General features: G+C 44.5%; 1 protein-coding gene across 4 annotated transcripts in view; it reads left to right on the forward strand.

Moving 5' to 3' along the window:
- The window catches only part of Fbxw10 (F-box and WD repeat domain containing 10), a 38,304-nt gene extending 21,132 nt beyond the window's left edge, over positions 1 to 17,172 (forward strand). For 2 of the 4 annotated variants that reach the window (NM_001416545.1, XM_087571823.1), the window contains 4 exon segments: positions 1,224 to 1,366; positions 7,381 to 7,539; positions 8,863 to 9,110; positions 16,339 to 17,172. In NM_001416545.1, the coding sequence (NP_001403474.1) occupies positions 1,224 to 1,366; positions 7,381 to 7,539; positions 8,863 to 9,110; positions 16,339 to 17,120 (1,332 nt within the window). In that variant the 3' untranslated portion in view covers positions 17,121 to 17,172. 4 annotated transcript variants of the gene reach the window in all.
- The last annotated feature ends 1,018 nt before the right edge of the window (positions 17,173 to 18,190 follow it).

Raw genomic sequence — 18,190 nt, forward strand, 5'->3', positions numbered from 1 at the left:
CAAAGACAGTCGTGTCAGTCAGGGTCATAGGATCCCCCGCCCCCATCATGCTCACACGATGAAACAGTGGGTGGATAAAGGCTGCATTCTGACTGCACGGTCACAGCATGTGAGCCTTCTAAGACAGGCAGAGGTAGAGTATCCTCCTAGTACTGGCAGAGTACTCTCCTAGAGTATCCTGCATAGCCTGCCTGCTGGTCTGGAAAATAACACATTATTTTCAATAAATTATTTGTTCTTTTTCTAAGGAAGCCTCCCCCCCCCCATTATTTTAGTAAAGCAAAAGAACAAAAAGTGCTGGAAAGGCATTAGAAATTGTCTTAGTCTATTCAGTATTTTGTTGTTTTTAACAAAATGCCCAAGACTACAGTTCATGAAGAATGGAAATTTCCTTGGCACATACTCCGAGAGCACAGCGCTGGCATCTGTAAAGGCCTTTGGGATGGGCCACGGTGGAGAGCATCAGATGACCAGACAGAGAAAGCACACCAGAGACCAGTGCTCTTATAACAAAGTCTCTCCCAGGACAAGACGCAAGCCCTTGGCCAGATCAGTACATTACTGAGAGCACAGCATCACAGTGCTGTCAGCTCTCAGAGGCTTATGAAGTTTGAGCAATCACTCGTTTGAGGGTTTGAGGATTCAATATCCAACACATGGATTCTGTGTGGTGCATCCAAACCACGGCATGTGTCCACAAACATGTTCTGGCTGGACTTGGACTCTTGGCTTTAGTAGGTACCAGTAAAATCTTGCTTGAGGTAGGGCACATGACCACGGTGGGTCTTGTTTGTGATTGAGCCTCAGCTGCAAGCATTAGAATGCCCCATATGTACTCTCTGAGTCGTGGCAAAGAGCTGAGGGTGACAGTTAACAAGAGGGACTTTAGGCCTCTCTGTACTCCAGGGAGATGGGGCGGCCCCAGCCACTGACCCACCAGAACAAGTCACATTCCTCCTAAGTGCGGAAGAGCCATCTGCCAAGAGGGAGGCACGGGCTTCTCCGGCCTTCTTAGACGAGAACTCAGCTGAGGGACGTGCTACCTGGGCTCCTCTGGCCTTCTTAGACGAGAACTCAGCTGAGGGACGTGCTACCTGAGGGGCTGTCACGGGAGAAGTGGGCTACAGCTTTGGGGTTCCGCTAAAGAAGCCTCCAACTCTGACCAGTGGAGGAGTCACGCTCTAACTCGAGAGGGTCTGAGGTACTGGCTTCTTTTCTTGCAGACTCTCACTGGGCACGAGGGAGCCGTGAAATGCCTGTTCTTTAACCAATGGCATCTCGTCTCTGGAGGTGCGGATGGGCTGGTCATGGCCTGGAGCATGGTGGGAAAGTACGAACGGTGCCTGATGGCCTTCAAGCATCCTAAGTAGGTGCTGGGGAGTGGGGCGGTAAACGTGCAGTCTTCGGTGGATCGGTCCCTCTGTGCGCTGCTGCTCTTCCGGCCCTGCCCTTTTTTGCTTTCTTCTCATCTCTACGACCATCCTCCCACCTGGACATTCTTTCCTACCCCCCTCCCTGCCCCCCACTTGCTTCTCTTGAGAAATAACAACATTAGATACAAAATTTGAGAAGTTGTTGGGAGAAGTGGGGCGGAGTGAGAGCAGGTCTCTCTGTGTAGCCCAGTCTGGCTCGGAACTTGTGACGTTGCTTCAGCCTACTGAGTGCTAAGATTAAAGAAAACACGTGACACACCGTAAACTCACATCTGTTAGCTATTTGGTGCACCGGCAGACTGTCCCAAATAATGCCATCTCTAAACTTAGTACTCTTAACCTTGGCCTCTATGCCAGGAAATGTGCTCGCCAAACCTTAAAGAGACCCACGCGCCAAGGCTTAAAAATAACAAAAGATACTTAAAAAGTTTATACTTCAAAGTTTACCGACTAGGTTCTGTTCCAGGCCTGCAAACGGGCTCCATTTTCCAATTCCAGTTCAGATTTAGTGCTGATGGCTGTTTGGTGCCTATTAAAAAGTATTCTGAGGTCATAGCTGGGCTCAGCTGGAAGGGCTACGGTGGCCAACTAATGATTTTGCTATGCCTGTGGTGTTTTAGACTACACGGATAATGCTTCTTACCCTCAGTGCATTAGAGTGCCAAGAAACAAAATGCTATATTACTTGATTAAAAGAGTCAGTGGATTCCCTAGGGGAATCTGAGGATAGTCATTTAATACGTCAAGCTCTAGATTTCTCTACACTCTGTATACACCAGCCTTGTGAGGGGCATGTGGTATGTGTGTGCACATCTCTATGCTCTTTGTGGTACATGATAACGACATTGTTACCAAGTGGGTACTAGGAAAAGCCTGTGCTCGGTGGATTTACCTAACCCTCAGGGAACTGTGGGGAAACCTTTCAGGGCACCACCTGGACAGTCAAGCTATGACCTCAACAAGGGAGTCAACTCTATGCTGTCCCCTGGAAAGTATTAACTATATGTTTTTAAAACCTTCTAAATAGCACCCAGTAAGACTTAGCTACCGGAGTCATGTTTTCAGCCAGTCTCACAGTTTGTCGACTCATTAATCCATGGGCCTTCTGTCTGCTAGCAGACAACTTCAGATACTACCACCCTCCATGGATGTCACCACCGACATATGATTCATATTTGTTAATTTACAAACTTTAAATTAGATTCACTCGCTTTATTTTATGTGTGAGTGTTTTGCCTGCGTAATAAACATGTGCATCATGTGACTGCTTGGTTCTTGTGGGGGTCAGAAGAGGGTGTCGGATCTCCTGGAACTGGAGTTACAGGTGTTTGCAAACCATGATGTCTGTGCTGGGAACCAGGCCTAGTCCTCTGAAGGAGCAATGCACGCTCTTAATCATGGAACCATCTCTCCAGCCTCATTGGTTCTTGATACCTAGCAAGGACACAGAAAGACCATAACTCCCTGGAGGGTGTGGCTAAGGCCTTGTTTGCAGGCCTCTTCACCCTTCTGTAATGGTGTTAGCTAGACATAAGCTGCTCAAAAAGTTGCTTAAAATTTTTGATTGGCAGCAAGCATTGCTTTATAGATTGCTTTTGACGGATTCTAGTGATTGGGTTGAATATGGTAGACAGTTGGCATCTGGAAGAGGAACCAGAGAAAGGCACCTCCTTTAATTCAATGTTTTCAACTAAAATTGTGATTTTTGATTATAGTGAGGAAGAAAGTTATGAGAGAAGAAATCTGAGCATGAAAAGTTGGTTTGACAGATGGCGATCTTATACTCTGGATTTAAAAAACAAAACTTCAACGTCTTTTCCACAATGCACAGCATAATTAACTTTTTTATAATTGGGACATAGCTTCCATGACACAAAGTTCACTCCATTAGTCTGTAGCAGTTTGTAGTATATTCACAGTGTTATACATTACCTACCTATAGAACCTTCTATCCATCAGCAGAAATGGTCCCTAGTTCCTTCCTTCTTCCTTGGACCTTCTCTCTTGTTCTACTTCTTTTTGCAGTGCTCAGAACTGAACCCAGGGCCTCCCAGCCTAGGCAAACAGCCCGAGCTATGCCCAGAGCAATTCCTCGTGTATTTTCTTGGCCAGTTTCAGTAAAGATTTGTTGAGTGTCTATCAAGCTTTCTTGATCTTTTCAAAGGATCAACTTTTTGTTCCATTGATTTGCTGGATTTTTTTTTTAATTCACAACACAGTTAATTTATGCTATAGTTTTTATTATTTCTCTCCTTCTGCTCGATTTTGTTCTTTTGTTTTCCTTCTTCTTGGTTGTAAGTTAAAAACGGTTGGTTACCGATCAGAGAAATGTGCGCATCAGTGCTATCACGTTCCCCCTGAGCATCGCTTTAGCTGGTTTGTGTTTATGGTAGGGTCTTGTTATAACGGGTGGTCTCCTGCCTCACCCTTCTGAGTGATGTATTTTCATTTTTATCTCAGACCTTTCCTAAGCTTGAGCTCTGGACACGTTTGGATACCAGATTTCTGGGATTTTGGTCCTGGACCTCTCACTCCCCAGCATTTTCCTGGCTTTTTAGTTAGTATATCGTTTGCCTGAGTGCATTTCTAGGACCTCAGGTAGCAAGACCCCAATTATCTACCTGTGAGCATTTCCAGCAAACGCCCCCTCGGGTAGCAGATCCCGCATTGAAAGAGTTCTCAGGTAACAAAGATAAGCCTTTAAGACAGTCTTCCAAGAAGCCACTTGACAGCACACTTAACTCATCATGGTCACAGCCTGTTTAGTTCCTTCTCACACCAAGACTGAGGCTACTCTTCTCATGGCTACCTCTGTAGTATAGGGTCAGTTAACACTGCACAAAACATGGCACTCTTATCGACTCTAAGGCTACTTTTTTTCCTGTCTAAATGCTTCTTGGGATACCATAAGCCTTCTGTAGTTTCTCAGGATTCTGAAAATAACTTAAAAAAAAGGTTCTGACAGTTTTGTTGCTGTTACAGAAGGTTGGAATTCTGTAGCTCCTGTCTCCATCATCGCCATTGATGTAATTTCTCCAAGTAAATTTCAGAAAGCAAGAGCAAAGCAGGAGACATCTACAGGCCAGATAAAGCCCCAAAGGGGTCTGAGATAGTTTACGACCACCACTTGTCAGGAACTGGAAAAATTAAAAAAAATCTGTTAACTTAATTGTAACAGATATTACATGAGATGGAAATTAATACTTCTTTTTGTGGGGTGTGTATGGGGGGGACCTGAGGAAAGACTGGGAGGTTAACGTGCTTCCTCAGTGGTGGATGGAGCAAGTTTGTGGTGCTGTCAGGTATCATAGGTTTCTGACTCTGAAGCCTATATTGTAACTAACTATAGGCTACACTGGTATGGCTTGAATTACCAAAATGTCACAAGAACCTGGGGGAAGTGTAGGCAAAGTCAAGAAAGACACAGTAAGGGAGACCCTTCTGCACAGGGAATTTCTATTTTCTCAGTGTTGGATTACTGCACGGGCAGACTAAGGTTGCTTAAGGTATCAAAATGCTAAAACTTGGTTGAATGTTTAAACATTTGAATAAAAGCTCAGCTCGATATCTTCCCCTACCATGTAAGGAGGGATCCAAGGCACACTGGCTCCGCTCCTTTCAGATATGCTGAGCCTGCACCTGCTCTCTGTGGTCTTTGTGTTTCTTTTTTGATAGATGTTAGGGCATTGAACAGTCTTCATCTGGCCTGAGACCAACCAAAGGCCAAATAGGGTAGACGTCATTCTTTTAACATTTCTGCAGCAATGGCCATACTCTGAAAACATCTTTAAATGAATAAGTTTAAGACCTGCTTCAGGCTAGGGAACCATGCTATGTGTTGAACATTCAGTGGAGCATGAGCTGATCCCAAGAGGATCTGACTGTGTAGGTGAAGTTTGTATGTGCATGTAGTGGGGAGGAAATGGAGAGAAATCTGTTTTATTTTCTCCTCCTCCTCCCCTCTCCTCCTCCTCCTCCTCCTCCTCCTCCTCCTCCTCCTCCTCCTCCTCCTCCTCCTCCTCCTCCTTCTTGTTGGACAATGTGGTGATTTTTGGTTACTTTAATGAGTTACCCAAAACTGGGTGAGTTGTAAAGAAAAGAGTCTTTTTTAGCTAACAATTTTGGATGCTGAAGACGAGGTCTGTCCCACCTATGGTGAGAGCACCACTGGTAGCATCTCAACATAGTGGAGACCCAGAAAGGACTGATTGTACAAAGTGGCCTTGCTTTCTTACAATGTCTTCCTCAACTACTAACCAGAGACGTGTGTGAGGGCTGGGGCCTCCAATGCTCTAGTCAGCTTCTAGTAGGCCCCATCTCTTTAAAGTTTCTCTCAACATTGGTACCCTGGAGACCAAGATTCTAGCATGTGAACCATCTGGGGACACACTCAACCCATATACAAACCATAGCAGATCTAGGTGAGTAGATCTAGGTAGCTTGTTTCTCATGTGCCATTTAACAAATTGATGGGATTAAATCCGACTTTTCAAGGCCATCAATTAAAAAGGCATTGTAGTGATCAGAACTGAATAAACCCTGTAATTTGAGAAGGACTGCTTTGGAGGCATCTGTCTGAGGTTTTCCCTGGCTTCCTCCTTTCCCTACTGGCCATCACAAAAAGACACAAGTCTCATGTTAAGGTATACTTTTCTTTAAGGATGTTCACTGTCAGAAGGAATGAAAGTTGTTGCTGTATATTTAAAAAAAAAGCCAGTTTCTCTTATCCCACACTAGTGCTGGCACTGTAGGGCCACATGGCATCTATGGGATATTTTCCTCTCAGTCAACAAAGTGTCTCGCCTGCTAAGCTCCATCCAATATCACACTGCTGATGGCTACTCTCTGGGCCCAGCAACAATCTCTCTACCTATCTAGCTCCCAAGGCAGACTGCCACCATGCCAGACATACACATCCCAATTCTGTGGCAGCCCATTGTGTCCCCCACCACACACTCTCTTGAACTCAATTAAATCGCCACATGAAAGAACACACAACACAATAATCTCTGATCCAATTGATAAGACATAATTACCCACCTAGATAAGATATAGTTTGCTCATCTAGACCCACAAAGTCCTGTACACATCCATCCCTTAAGAATATTTATAACAACCTGTAAATGTGCAGAGAGAAATCTTAACATCTGCCTCCATGTTCTTTTGGCTGCTCCCCTCTCCTCTCACTCCGGTCTCTTCCCTCTCTAAAACCTTTTCTCCCGCCCATCCTTCCTCCTTGTCCAATGACAGACCTCGTTCTATCCTGTACCTGCCTTCACCTGCATAATGACATCAACCTACAGAAAGTCATTCATTAAAGAACAAAGAGAGAATATATACATTTAAGATGTCTGTTCATATAAAAGTAATCCTTGAGCCAGGCAGTGGAGGTGCTATGCCTTTAATCCCAGCGCTCAGGAGGCAGAAGGCAGATAGATCTTTGTGAGTTTGAGGCCAGCCTGGTCAACAGAGCGAGTTCCAGGACAGCCGTACTACACAGAGAAACCCTGTCTTGAAAAACCAAAACAACGCTGTTGCTGCTGCTGCTTCTCCTACTGCTGATGGTCATCCTTAGCCTTACACTGGTCTTTCTTCCGTAATAAGACGGTTATACAAGAAATGGTTCTAAAAGGAATTAAAAAAAAAAACAACTAATTCTCAGAATAAATAAGTAGCTAAGAATCAAATTGCACAAATAAATAAATGGCCATCTGAGGTATTAGGCATCTCTCCTCAACTGCCCCTTAAAAACCAAAGTCCTTAATGACCTGTGATTAAACCGTGAATGGGGATTGCAACTGATGGTACATGATTTAAATCTAGAATTCTAAAACGGGGAAACGCTACCTCAAGGTCAGGTTTGGCTCCTACCTCCCAAGCCCACCACCCGAGTGCCCCAACCTGTTTCCACAGGGCAGGTGTTGTTTGCTGTTCTCTTCCCTTCCAGGGAGGTGCTGCAGGTGTCTCTCCTCTACCTCCGGGTCATCAGTGCCTGCGGTGACGGCAAGATCCGAATTTACAATTTCCTCAATGGGAACTGTCTGAAGGTGATAAAAGTTGATGCCAGAGGTGACCCTGTGCTATCCTTCTTTTATCAGGGCAACAGGTGGGTGGTAGGTAGGTGTGGAGGGCAGAGGCATGAGTAATTCTATGTGATCCTTTTCCTTTCTCCTCTGGGGACTCTGATTTACTGGCAGTGAGCACAGCAGGCTGTGCTTCCTTCCAGCCTGGCAGAGGGAAGTAGTCTCCTGTGGGACTAACTGACCTTTGGCCCAGACTTAGTGATCAGGGCCCAGTCAGAGCTGTGTTCCCTCCTCTTAAGTGTGTCACAATGCCCAGCTTGAATGATTTCCTTTAAGTATGAGTGAAAAGAAACCTGACAGAGACTATACTTTAATGGTACCTGATCCCTCAAACTCCATTTCAGCATTTCCAGCCCAAACAAGTCACTTTTCCAGAGTTTACATTATAAGTTAAAGTCTTAAAATTACAGCATTTAAGAAGGAAACACACACACACACACACACACACACACACACACACACACACACACACACAAAGAGAGAGAGAGAGAGAGAGAGAGAGAGAGAGAGAGAGAGAGAGAGAGAGAATTTCAGTTTCTTATAGTTCTAGGAATCTAGACAGAGAGGAAAGCAGTTTTGTACAAATGAAAAAAAAATCAGGGGTTGGGGATTTAGCTCAGTGGTAGAGCGCTTGCCTAGGAAGCGCAAGGCCCTGGGTTCGATCCCCAGCTCCGAAAAAAAGAACCAAAAAAAAAAAAATCAGATTGAAAGAAATGAGTGGGGGAAGGAAGGCGCCCTGGGGGTGGGAACCTGAGTTCCAAACCCGTGATATGAGAGCAAAGACTTAGAGCTGTAGAAGTCACACCACGCTTTATAAACGGTCTCCACTACATCCAGAGACCCTGGAGGATGCTGGGAAGTTGTGGAGAGCTTTGTGTGGAAGCTCAGCAGAGGAGAGGAGTCTTCCCCATTGAGAGTTTTTCTTTTTATTTCAAGGATAAAAATAGAAACATTGAGTCTAGGTACTGAGGCCCCAAAGCAGAAAAGAGTGAATTTCCTGACATCTGTGTGTAGAGTGCCTAAGCACTTGTCTTGGGCATCCTATGTACTTGGATTAGGTACTCCAGAACTGGAAATCCACCGAAGAGGTATTCCAATCTGAGCAGTGGAGCAATCAGAACACACATGTCCCTTTCATGATTAATTCATAAAGAAAACAGTTACAAAACTACCCACCCCTGCTTGATGCTCCACTTTCTCCTGGCAACACCTTGAACCAGCCCATTCCTGTGGTCACTGCCTGGCCACAGCTCCCTCAGCCTAGGAATCAGATAAGACCCAACGGCCATGTATGCTCTGGTGGCCTCCATGCTCCTTCTGTGGGCACTCTCTCATTTTGTTTCCAGGATGGTGGTCCACACGGACAGCAGTATTCTCGTGTTCCAGTTTGAAAATGTGAAGTGGCAGTACAGCTCAGACAAAAACAAGACAAAGAAGAATAAGGACAAAGAGGAGGAAAGGGAAGAGACCAGCCTTGGGGACACGCATTCCAAGTCTAGCCTTCAGGTGCACAGCCTGAGAGACTCTGGGTCTATTAAACAGGAGTTCTCAAAGTCCCGGGTTCTCCTGAAGCAAACCAGGAACCTATCGTCAGGTAAAGCAGCTAAATCAGTCTGATTTTGGGGATCCCCAGGGGGATGGACAGGGTGCATGCATGCACATGTGTGTGCACACCCGTGTGTGTGTGTGTGTGTGTGTGTGTGTGTGTGTGTGTTGTGTTATGTTGAAGGGGAGAGATGGGAAGAATTATTATGGACATTTAATTAAGTTATTATTTATTATATATCCAAGAGACAAACCCAAAGTTACTATACACAGAAAAAATATATACACAGAATGTGTTGTCCTTACACTTCTGAGAGAGAAGATGTGTACCTGAAAATAATAGTTATAACATGTGTATGTAGCTATGTAGGTGGGGGTACATATACTGTTTATGCTATTTATGACATCTAAAGAGCAAATCATGTGGGTTATGATGTTTTGTAAAGCCAATGATATGTGTTGTAGAGTGCAGTAGGTATGGTGCCGTGGGAGGGGCTGCCTCAGCAGGTCCATGTTGAGATATCCCTCCCTCCCCTGAGGGTACAGCCATAAGATGGGTCTAGTAAGAACAGAGTTTATTTTGGGGGCATAGGAAGGGGGTGTTGAGAAGGGAGTAGAGGCAGAGAAAGAAGGGAAAAGGGGAGAGAGAGACAGAGAGAGACACAGAGAGAAGAGGCCAGCAGGAAACATGTGAAAATGGGGGCGGGGGGGGAAGGGAAAGAGAGAAGGGAGAGAGAGAGAGAGAGAGAGAGAGAGAGAGAGAGAGAGAGAGAGAGAGAGAGAGAGAGAGGTCAAAGAGCAAAGAGAGTCAGAGAGAGTGAAGAGAGACCAAACTCCTTTTTATAGCAAGCAAGGCCTAGATGGTTGTTGCTAGGTAACTGCTGGGTGAAACCTAGAAGGAATGCTGACATGCTAACATTCCTTCATTTTGGTTTAATTTAAAAAAAAAAAACGAGAAACTAAAGAAAAATGAGGTGGAGAAGCAGGTTCTTTAGCTACTTCCTGCTGACTTTGGGGTGATATGTCTCTGGGAAACCTAAGAAAATGGGGATGTTGGTCCAGTCCTAGGAGAGTTTGGCTGTTTCCTTGCTGCCCAGGGTGGGACCATCTGCAATTAGAAGGTGCAGGCCCAACAGAAGCGTCTGTAGAGTAGACTGGAGCATCTGTGGGTTGCTTCTCTGGAGCTGTTCTGGATGTAGATTTTGAGTAAACGCCTGGACTTGGCAAGATATATACATATTAGAGGCAGAAGTGCTCGCTTCGGCAGCACATATACTAAAATAGAGGCAGAAAATAAAGTTAAGTAGGTTTGGGAAAAAACTTTTTCTTAGTCATACATTTGAAAGCCTTAGGCCTTGGTGGTTGGGGTTAGGGGAGTCCCCAAACCAGGGAATAAGGGAGGAATCCCACCCTCTGGAATAGGCAACAGGTGGGAGCTTAGGCTATTGATGGGCTGCCACATAGATTAGATAGAGTCTATTTGGTCCATCTGGAGCCTATATGTTTACAAAAGCGATACATTTGTTAACAGCAAGAATGGTCTTTGAGTTGAGCTTAGGGAAGACAAAAACCATTTGTGGAGCAGAAGGGGCAAGAGGGGCTTTTCCACCTGTGTATAGAAGACTGAATGTATATTAATTTAGCACAATGAGAAACATTTTAAGTTTACATTTAAAAGACAAAGGAAACTCGAAAATTTGACGACCTTTTGAATGGGATAGTTGATCATACAGATTTAGCATGAGAAACACCTTAAGTCCATAGCTAAGAAACAGCCAAGGCAACTTGCATTTGTAACTATGATAGCTGATGCTGCAGCTTTAGCACGAGAAACGCTTATAGTTAGAGACCATCAAAGGAAACTTAAAATTTGAACTTCTGATTACGAAAGTTGGATTGTATAGTGGAATGCTTTATTAGGCTAATTTATAAGAACTCTATTGGTTAATGTTAAGGTTTTAAACTCTTGAGGTCTCAATATAACAGTGGCGTAGCAAGGGGAGGAAGTATGAAGCATTTAGTGACTGGAAACTGAGTTTAGAAGAAAGTAGCAGAAGGTCACATCTGAGAAAGGCTACATCGAGCTTGTGTACGTTTATCATGAAGCCTGTGAGCAAGGCAACCCTGCCTGTCTCTGGTAAGGGATCTGGTAGTCTTAATTAGTTAACGGATTGGCTAATGAGCTAATGTGGTGGCGGATGATTACCTTGGGGTAAGAAGCTAGTTGTCTGTTTTCTAGCTGTCAAGCTGCAGTTAGTTTAGCTGTCAATGTAACCAGAAATCTTGGAATAATAAATTATGATCTAGATGTCATATATTAATTAGAATGACAGAGGTTAGTCTAGAATCTACTACCTAAATAGTTCTCCCACGTCCCTGTGGTCTCCATCGCATCTCAGGCAGAGTCAGCGTGGCCGTCAGGCCCAGAAGATGAGAGGCTTTCTCCTGTGGAAGAGGAATATGGGAGAAATGACTCACCTTGTCTTAGCCAATATGCCCTGGCAGTGGGCATAGCAATGGGGCAGTGTTTCTCAGTGGTTATCATACCAGGAAGAGTTCAATGTTGCTGTGCCCATATCTTCTAGGAGACCTTGGGTGGGGGTTGGGGTGTCACTATTAGGATTTGGGAGTCTCTGTCTGTTATAGTAAGCTTAAACATTTAATGTTATATCTAGCAGATTTCTGACAAGATTGAGAGCTAGTATCTATTAAGCATATCTGAGTTAGACAATCCGTTTTTAATTATTTGCTCTAGATTGCATTTAGCAAACAACGAAGTTACCTTGTAACTTAATGACAGTAGCAAAAATAAGGCTAAACATATGTTTAAGGCAGTGTTTTTTTCACCTTTTCCTTGTGGTAAATTTTTAAAGTAGTATTAATCTAAATGATTATAAGCCATAGGAAACCTAATCTGCCCATAACAAAGATGGCGGGTAGTCATGCGACTGCCTTCATCCAAGATGGCACTGAAGCTATAGTTCCGCCTGTGGAGTAAAGACATGTGTTTGTTATACCTTAGAGTGGAACAGCATTTATCTATAGAAGCATGGCTATATATCATCAGAGAGGTGAACATACAAAGAGACAAGCAGACATGTTTTGCCTGGCGAGCAGGACATTATGTGCATGTGAGGAGATCTCTCCTCATTACCATAGGCAACCTCTGCCGCCGCGAAAGTACAGGCAGCGTGGTCGGAGCGGCAAGCAGCAGGCCTGAGGTTGGTGCAGTGCTTGGCTTGGCTGCTTGTGGGATCCCTTCTCCTGCCACAGCTGAGAGCTGGCGAGGGCCAGAATGGAAAGAAATCAGAGATAAAAATTTCCCAGGAAATAGAAGTTTAAGACCGCCCACTGGCAGCTGTGGTTTGGCAGAGTAGGGTACTAGACAGGGAGTGAGAAAGAGAGAGTGAGTTAGGTGGGTCTGAAACAAAATATGGAGAGTGCTGTCAGAGTCAAAGGAGCTAACTGGATCAAGGAATAAAGTGGTTTAGAGCAAAGATAGGAAAAAGCCTGTGCATAGGAAACCTTCTATAGTCCAGATTGCTGGCAAGAACTTTTTTCAAAAGCTTCGTTAAGTAAGTGGTGGGTATTGGGGCCAAATTTAGTGTGTGATGTTTTTTGGGAGCCTTTAAGACCAGGAGGTGTCTCAGTAGGGAGTCTGGAAGTAGTGGCGAAGACGTACCCATTGAGTGAGAGTAGAAGTTATTATTTTACTACAACGTCCGAGCATAACTACAATAACTAGGCGAGCAAGTGAGCAAGTGGCCAGGCTAGATTACCAGGTCATCACTCGCAAACTAGGGGCTGAGCTGTGGGAGAATGGTTTACCTAGGCCTAGGATTTTCAAGCTGTGAGAGAAAGAAACTGTCTTTAGGGGAGAGAGATCTCACCCAAGGAAGAGGACCTAAGACAGTCAGTGAGAAGGGCCCGTCATGAAGACTGTGGATACCTCTGTCCCCAGGGATGCCAGAGGGTGGCTACCAACTCAACAGCCCTTCCTTGGGACCAGTGGCCATTCGCACTGACCAGTCAGATAGCTTACCAATTCATGGGCATTTGGATGGAGAGGTCTAGTGATCTGATGGCTGGCAAGTCCATGTAGTGGTGGGAAATGTGAACCTGTGAGTTTGTACATCCAAGTCACAGCACCAAGTGATATGTTTTGGAAAGGCAATGATAGGTTTTGTAGAGCGCAGTATGGTGCAGTGGGAAGGGGTGTCTCGGTGGGCCCATGCTGAGGCATCCCTCCCCACACTGAGGTATCAGCCATAAGACGAGTCTAGTATAGAGTTTATGTGGGGCTATAGGAAGGGCGGGTTGAGAAGGGAGTAGAAACAGAGAAAGAGAGGGGAAGGAGAGAGAGAGAGAGAGAGAGAGAGAGAGAGAGAGAGAGAGAGATCAGAGAACAAAGAGTGAAGAGTGAAGAGTGAAGAGTGAAGTGAAGAGAGGCCAAACAAGCCATTTTTAGAGCAAGATAGGCCTAGCTGGTTGTTGCTAGGTACCTGTTGGATGAAGCCTAGAAGGAAGGCTGACAGACTCCTTCCTTTTACCTATCTCTGTGGCATAAAGTTGGATCCAGGATCTACAGAGAATACCAAACAGGTGGCCTTTAAGCTTATTAAACTGCAAGTAACCAGCTAGTTCTGGAGAAACTGAGAGTTTTGGAAAATGATCAAAGTTTGATATTCTGTGAGAAAGGTCTGTGGAAGCAGAGCTATGATGGTATCCAGACCTTAGAGCCAAGCTACTACTAGTGTCAGCAGCGAGAATCATACAGCGGTATCCTGAGTGAAAACCAGATGAATCATTGCTGTATCCCCACTACTCAGGTCTAATCACATTATGTAATGACTGTGATCTCTTCTTCAATCTTAGTCTAATCACCTTCATAGACATATTTGAAGAAGGAAAAGCAAACGCTCCACAGAGGGATGGCAGGAAGAGATGTTAGTAGTGTAGATGATGGCGTAGAAAATCTGGAAGCAAAATTAGAAGCTGAAGAGGAGATCAATGGTGATGCTTTACTTTTGAACAAGAGCTACGATCTCACCTCCCTTCCAGTCTTTCTCAGTTTTGTTTTTCAGCCCAAACTGCTGCTTCTTTGGGCATGGTAAGGTTATGCTTTCTTCAGAGACTTGTTTCCCACTGGCCTGTCATTAGAGGAATCAGTTTCATTACTAACTCACGGCCATGGAGTGAAAGCCTTTCTAAGGCTCTCACCTATTTCTGGTCTTCAGCTCCCAACCTGTTTGTTCCCTCTTGTTCTGCATCTATCGGATTAATGGGCTCAGCTGAAGGAGGGAGAGGTCAGGCTGGTTGGAAGGGATGAGAGAAAAGTGTGTGTATGTGTATGGTGTGTGTGTATGTGTGTGTGATGTGAGTGTGTGTTCTATATGTGTGGTGTGTGGTACATGTGTGTATGTGAGGTAAAGAGATGATGGGGAAGAGTATCAAGGGTGGGATTTTAAGAAATGCTGTTAAGACACTATAGCTAGGATGCCTTCTGATTTTTTTTTTTTGGAAGCTATTGGTAAACATTTCTAATGTTTTTAAAATATGTTTTGACTAATATTAATGTTCCCTTGAAACAAACTCCCTGCACAGACTTGTTTCTAAATGAGTCAAACAATTACGTGTTGGTGGTCTGCCTCAATCAGGGGCCTCCTACATTTGTGCACACACAGCTGTCCCTGTAGAGTGAGGTTCCAGGAATAAAACTGCCGAGCCAGAGGAAAAGTACATTTAAGAACTACAGAGTTTATTGTCCTGGTTGAACTTTAAAAAAACACCACAGACTCACCTTATACTCCCAGTGATATGAGTGTCCTCGCTAGACACAACAGCCCTGGGGCCGGCCCAGTTCCTCCTGTTGCTCACACGATGATAAAGACGGTGTCTGCATTTCCTTCAGGTTGATCATTAACAAGTAAAATGTCCATCAGAGAGGACCATGGGAAACAGTTAAAACCAACCCACCACTACCGATATTACACAACAACCAAGATTTGCACCATGAGGATCCATATGAGTATTCACTTACAGATCTAGATTCCCAGGCAGAAACTCCCAGAAACACCAAATGACAACAAAAATCCCTAGAACAATGTAAAGGAAGAATGAATCCCATGTTGTTTTGTTGTTGTTGTTGTTGTTTTGTTGTTGTTGTTGTGTTTTTTGTTTTTTTTTTTTTTTTTTGAGTTTGGAAAGCCGCGGGTGGAGGGGAGGATTCTGACAACCTAAGAACCCCTGTTTCACGTGTTTTTCTAAAACACAGTTTAATTAGCAAAGTAAAGGTCGGAGGACATTTGGAGCGTCATCCCTCCCTATGTTGTCCCTTTCATGACACTACCCAGTGGCCGAGGGTAACTGTGCTGTGGGTTAACATTGTTGTTACGTTCCAGACCAGGCAACTGGTTTCTCTGTCTTCACTGAGTTACTTTTCAAAAACAAGAGCCTTGTTTGGCATTTCTGTGAGGTACTGGAGGGACTGCAGAAAAACAAAAACAAAACAAAAAACAAAAACAAAAAACACAAAACACAAAACACAAAAAACAAAAAAAACAAAAAACAAAAAAAACAAAAAACAAAAAACACAAAAAACAAAAAACACCCCTCCCCCCCCCCCCCCCCCCCCGGGCAAAAGGTGAGTGACGTAAGAAATCAGTTTACCCAAGAAGACGCCTTTGTTAATGGTCTCAGGTACCCTGACTTGAAGTGGTAGGTAGAAAGGATGCTGTTGTTCTGGAGAATAGTTCAGGTTCATCACCATTGTTTAAAATGTTGTGGGGACTCTTCTTTAGGAGTCTAGTATTAGCCACGCTTGGATAGTTTGCATTAGGCAGGAGTGACATTCTGAGAATGGAGGCCAGTTCTGAGAAACATAATCAAAGCTGGCTAATCAAATGAGAATTGACTATCGTGGTACGATTATGTTGACAATTTAGGTAGGCTATAAATCTGCAAGACATGTTTCATGCAAGTTATGAATGAGGCGTGAGAGTCATCCTCACAGGGAAATCTGAACGTGCGTGGGACACTGGAATCACATAGGCTTCCTTCAACTATGACACTCTCAACAACGAGTATAGTTGTTGAGAACAAGCCCTCTCTGCAGTCACCTTTTCTGCTTTCAGCCAGGATGTCTGACGGCATGCCTTTTGGGCAACAAGACCTCAGTGTGCCTCGCAGTTAGAATGGCTTAAGGTTTTATGTACAGATGGTCCCTCCTCTCCACAGAATGCTGACATGCTTTTTGAATTTTGTCTTTGAATGAGCAGATGATGTGGAAAATCCTGGAAGCGAAGCCAGTTATCCACTGCAAAAGTCCGGGAAGGTCCCTATAACACCTGACAGATTCCTTCTGACTCTCAACGCCTTACAGGCCCATAACTCTGAAGAGTTTGCCTATCCCCATAGGCCCAGAATTCAAGTCATTGATGCCTGGGGACTTTCAATCCCCTATCAGAGGAAAGTCCTAACTTTCAAAGGAAAATCAGTTCAACATGCAGTCGATCAGCTTCGATCCAGCAATCTTCTTACAGATGTGAAACAAACCAACATTCCCCTTGAAATCCGGAAACTTCAGCCCGACTTGAAAAAGTCCTTGCACAGTCCCAGGGTCCAGGCCAGTATCCCCCAGCCCAGTCTTATCCGTCCCAAAGTCTCCGACAGCTTAAGGGGCGATGAGCACTTGACCAGTTCAATCGATGGCCGTGCAGGCCCCCTGACCAGCTTGCAGGTCATTAAACCAAATCGAATGCTCGCTCCTCGAGGAGGCACAACTACCCTGTCTCTCAAGAAAGAACGGCCTCGTTTCTACACAACCCTTAACCCTCTTAGAATGAACACCGGGTTCATGCTGTTGACGGTGAAGGAGGAGAAAGAATTTGCAGAGGCCAAGATAAAAGAATATGAAGCCAGTGTATCCACTAAAGAGGTCGACCCAGGAAAAGCCAGCAAAGCTGCGTGGATCCGTAAGATCAAAGGTCTGCCCATAGATCATTTCCTGAAGGAAGGGAAAACAGCGGCCCCTGAACTTGGACAAAATGTGTTTATCTAAACCAGGCTTGGGAATGTACAGCAGCATTACAACAAAGAGAAAACCAAGTGAGCGTGGGTGTCTAGACCTTTCTTTTCTTTCTGACATTCCATTGGCAATTTATAGGATCCTTTCTATGGATCAAAGAGTGGGTAGGATTACACAAAGACAGCGGGAGACCTCGAGAGAGTGCCACCTGCCTGCATTCCACTTAGTGAGGTGTAGGCGAGGTCACTGACACCCGAAGAGGTGGCCATTGGCAGTTAGATGCCACTCATCATTACCAATTTAGGGTTAGGGTTGCTTCCAGAAAATTTTTAATGGTGGCTATCAGGGTAATACATAAAAGTGTCCAGGTATTTGTGCAGAGACCCCTCCCCACCCCCTCCAAAAAAACCCTCACTTTGGTAAAGAATGTGGGGAGTTCAATAGGCAGACTCGTATTTAGAACACTGTATGCAATTTTATTGGTCAGAACATGCTCCATCCATCAGAAGAAAACGAGGTGCATTTTCTGCAAAAAGGGCCACTAATAATTATTGAAGCTCCAATTCAAATATTCAGGGGGTGGTGTCAGGGGCACGGTAGGTAACTTTGAAAAGAGTAGCTCACCCGCTCACTGGTGAATATGAGTCACTGAAGGACTTAGGACCTGAACAAACAGTATAGTCTCTACATAGAGGCTACACCAGGCAGACTTTTCCATCAGCCCTTGGGAGGGTAAGGCAGGAAGGCTAAGCATCTAGTCAGTTGGTACTAGGAGGCACTACCGTATTTCAAAAGCAAGCAAAGAAACACCTCCACCAACCCTCCAAAAAGGAAGACAAAAATCCCCCTAACAAGTGGGAAGTTTACTTTCTTGACAGATGCTCTAAATTCTAAAATATGGCAATGAATTCAAATTGCATTCAGATAAAAAGTGAGAACAACCAAAAAAAAAAAAAAATCCACACAACCCCACAATACAGGGTATGTCACCAAAAACATCCAAGCAGGTTAGGACATAGGTCATCTGTCCACCTTCACATGAAGATGCACAATTACCTTGCCAGTTTTCTCCTTCTTGGGGATTAGGTTGACATTTCCTCATT

This window comes from Rattus norvegicus, chromosome 10 (assembly GCF_021556685.1).
Source record: "Rattus norvegicus strain SHRSP/BbbUtx chromosome 10, alternate assembly SHRSP_T2T, whole genome shotgun sequence".
Taxonomy (NCBI): Eukaryota; Metazoa; Chordata; class Mammalia; order Rodentia; family Muridae; genus Rattus; species Rattus norvegicus.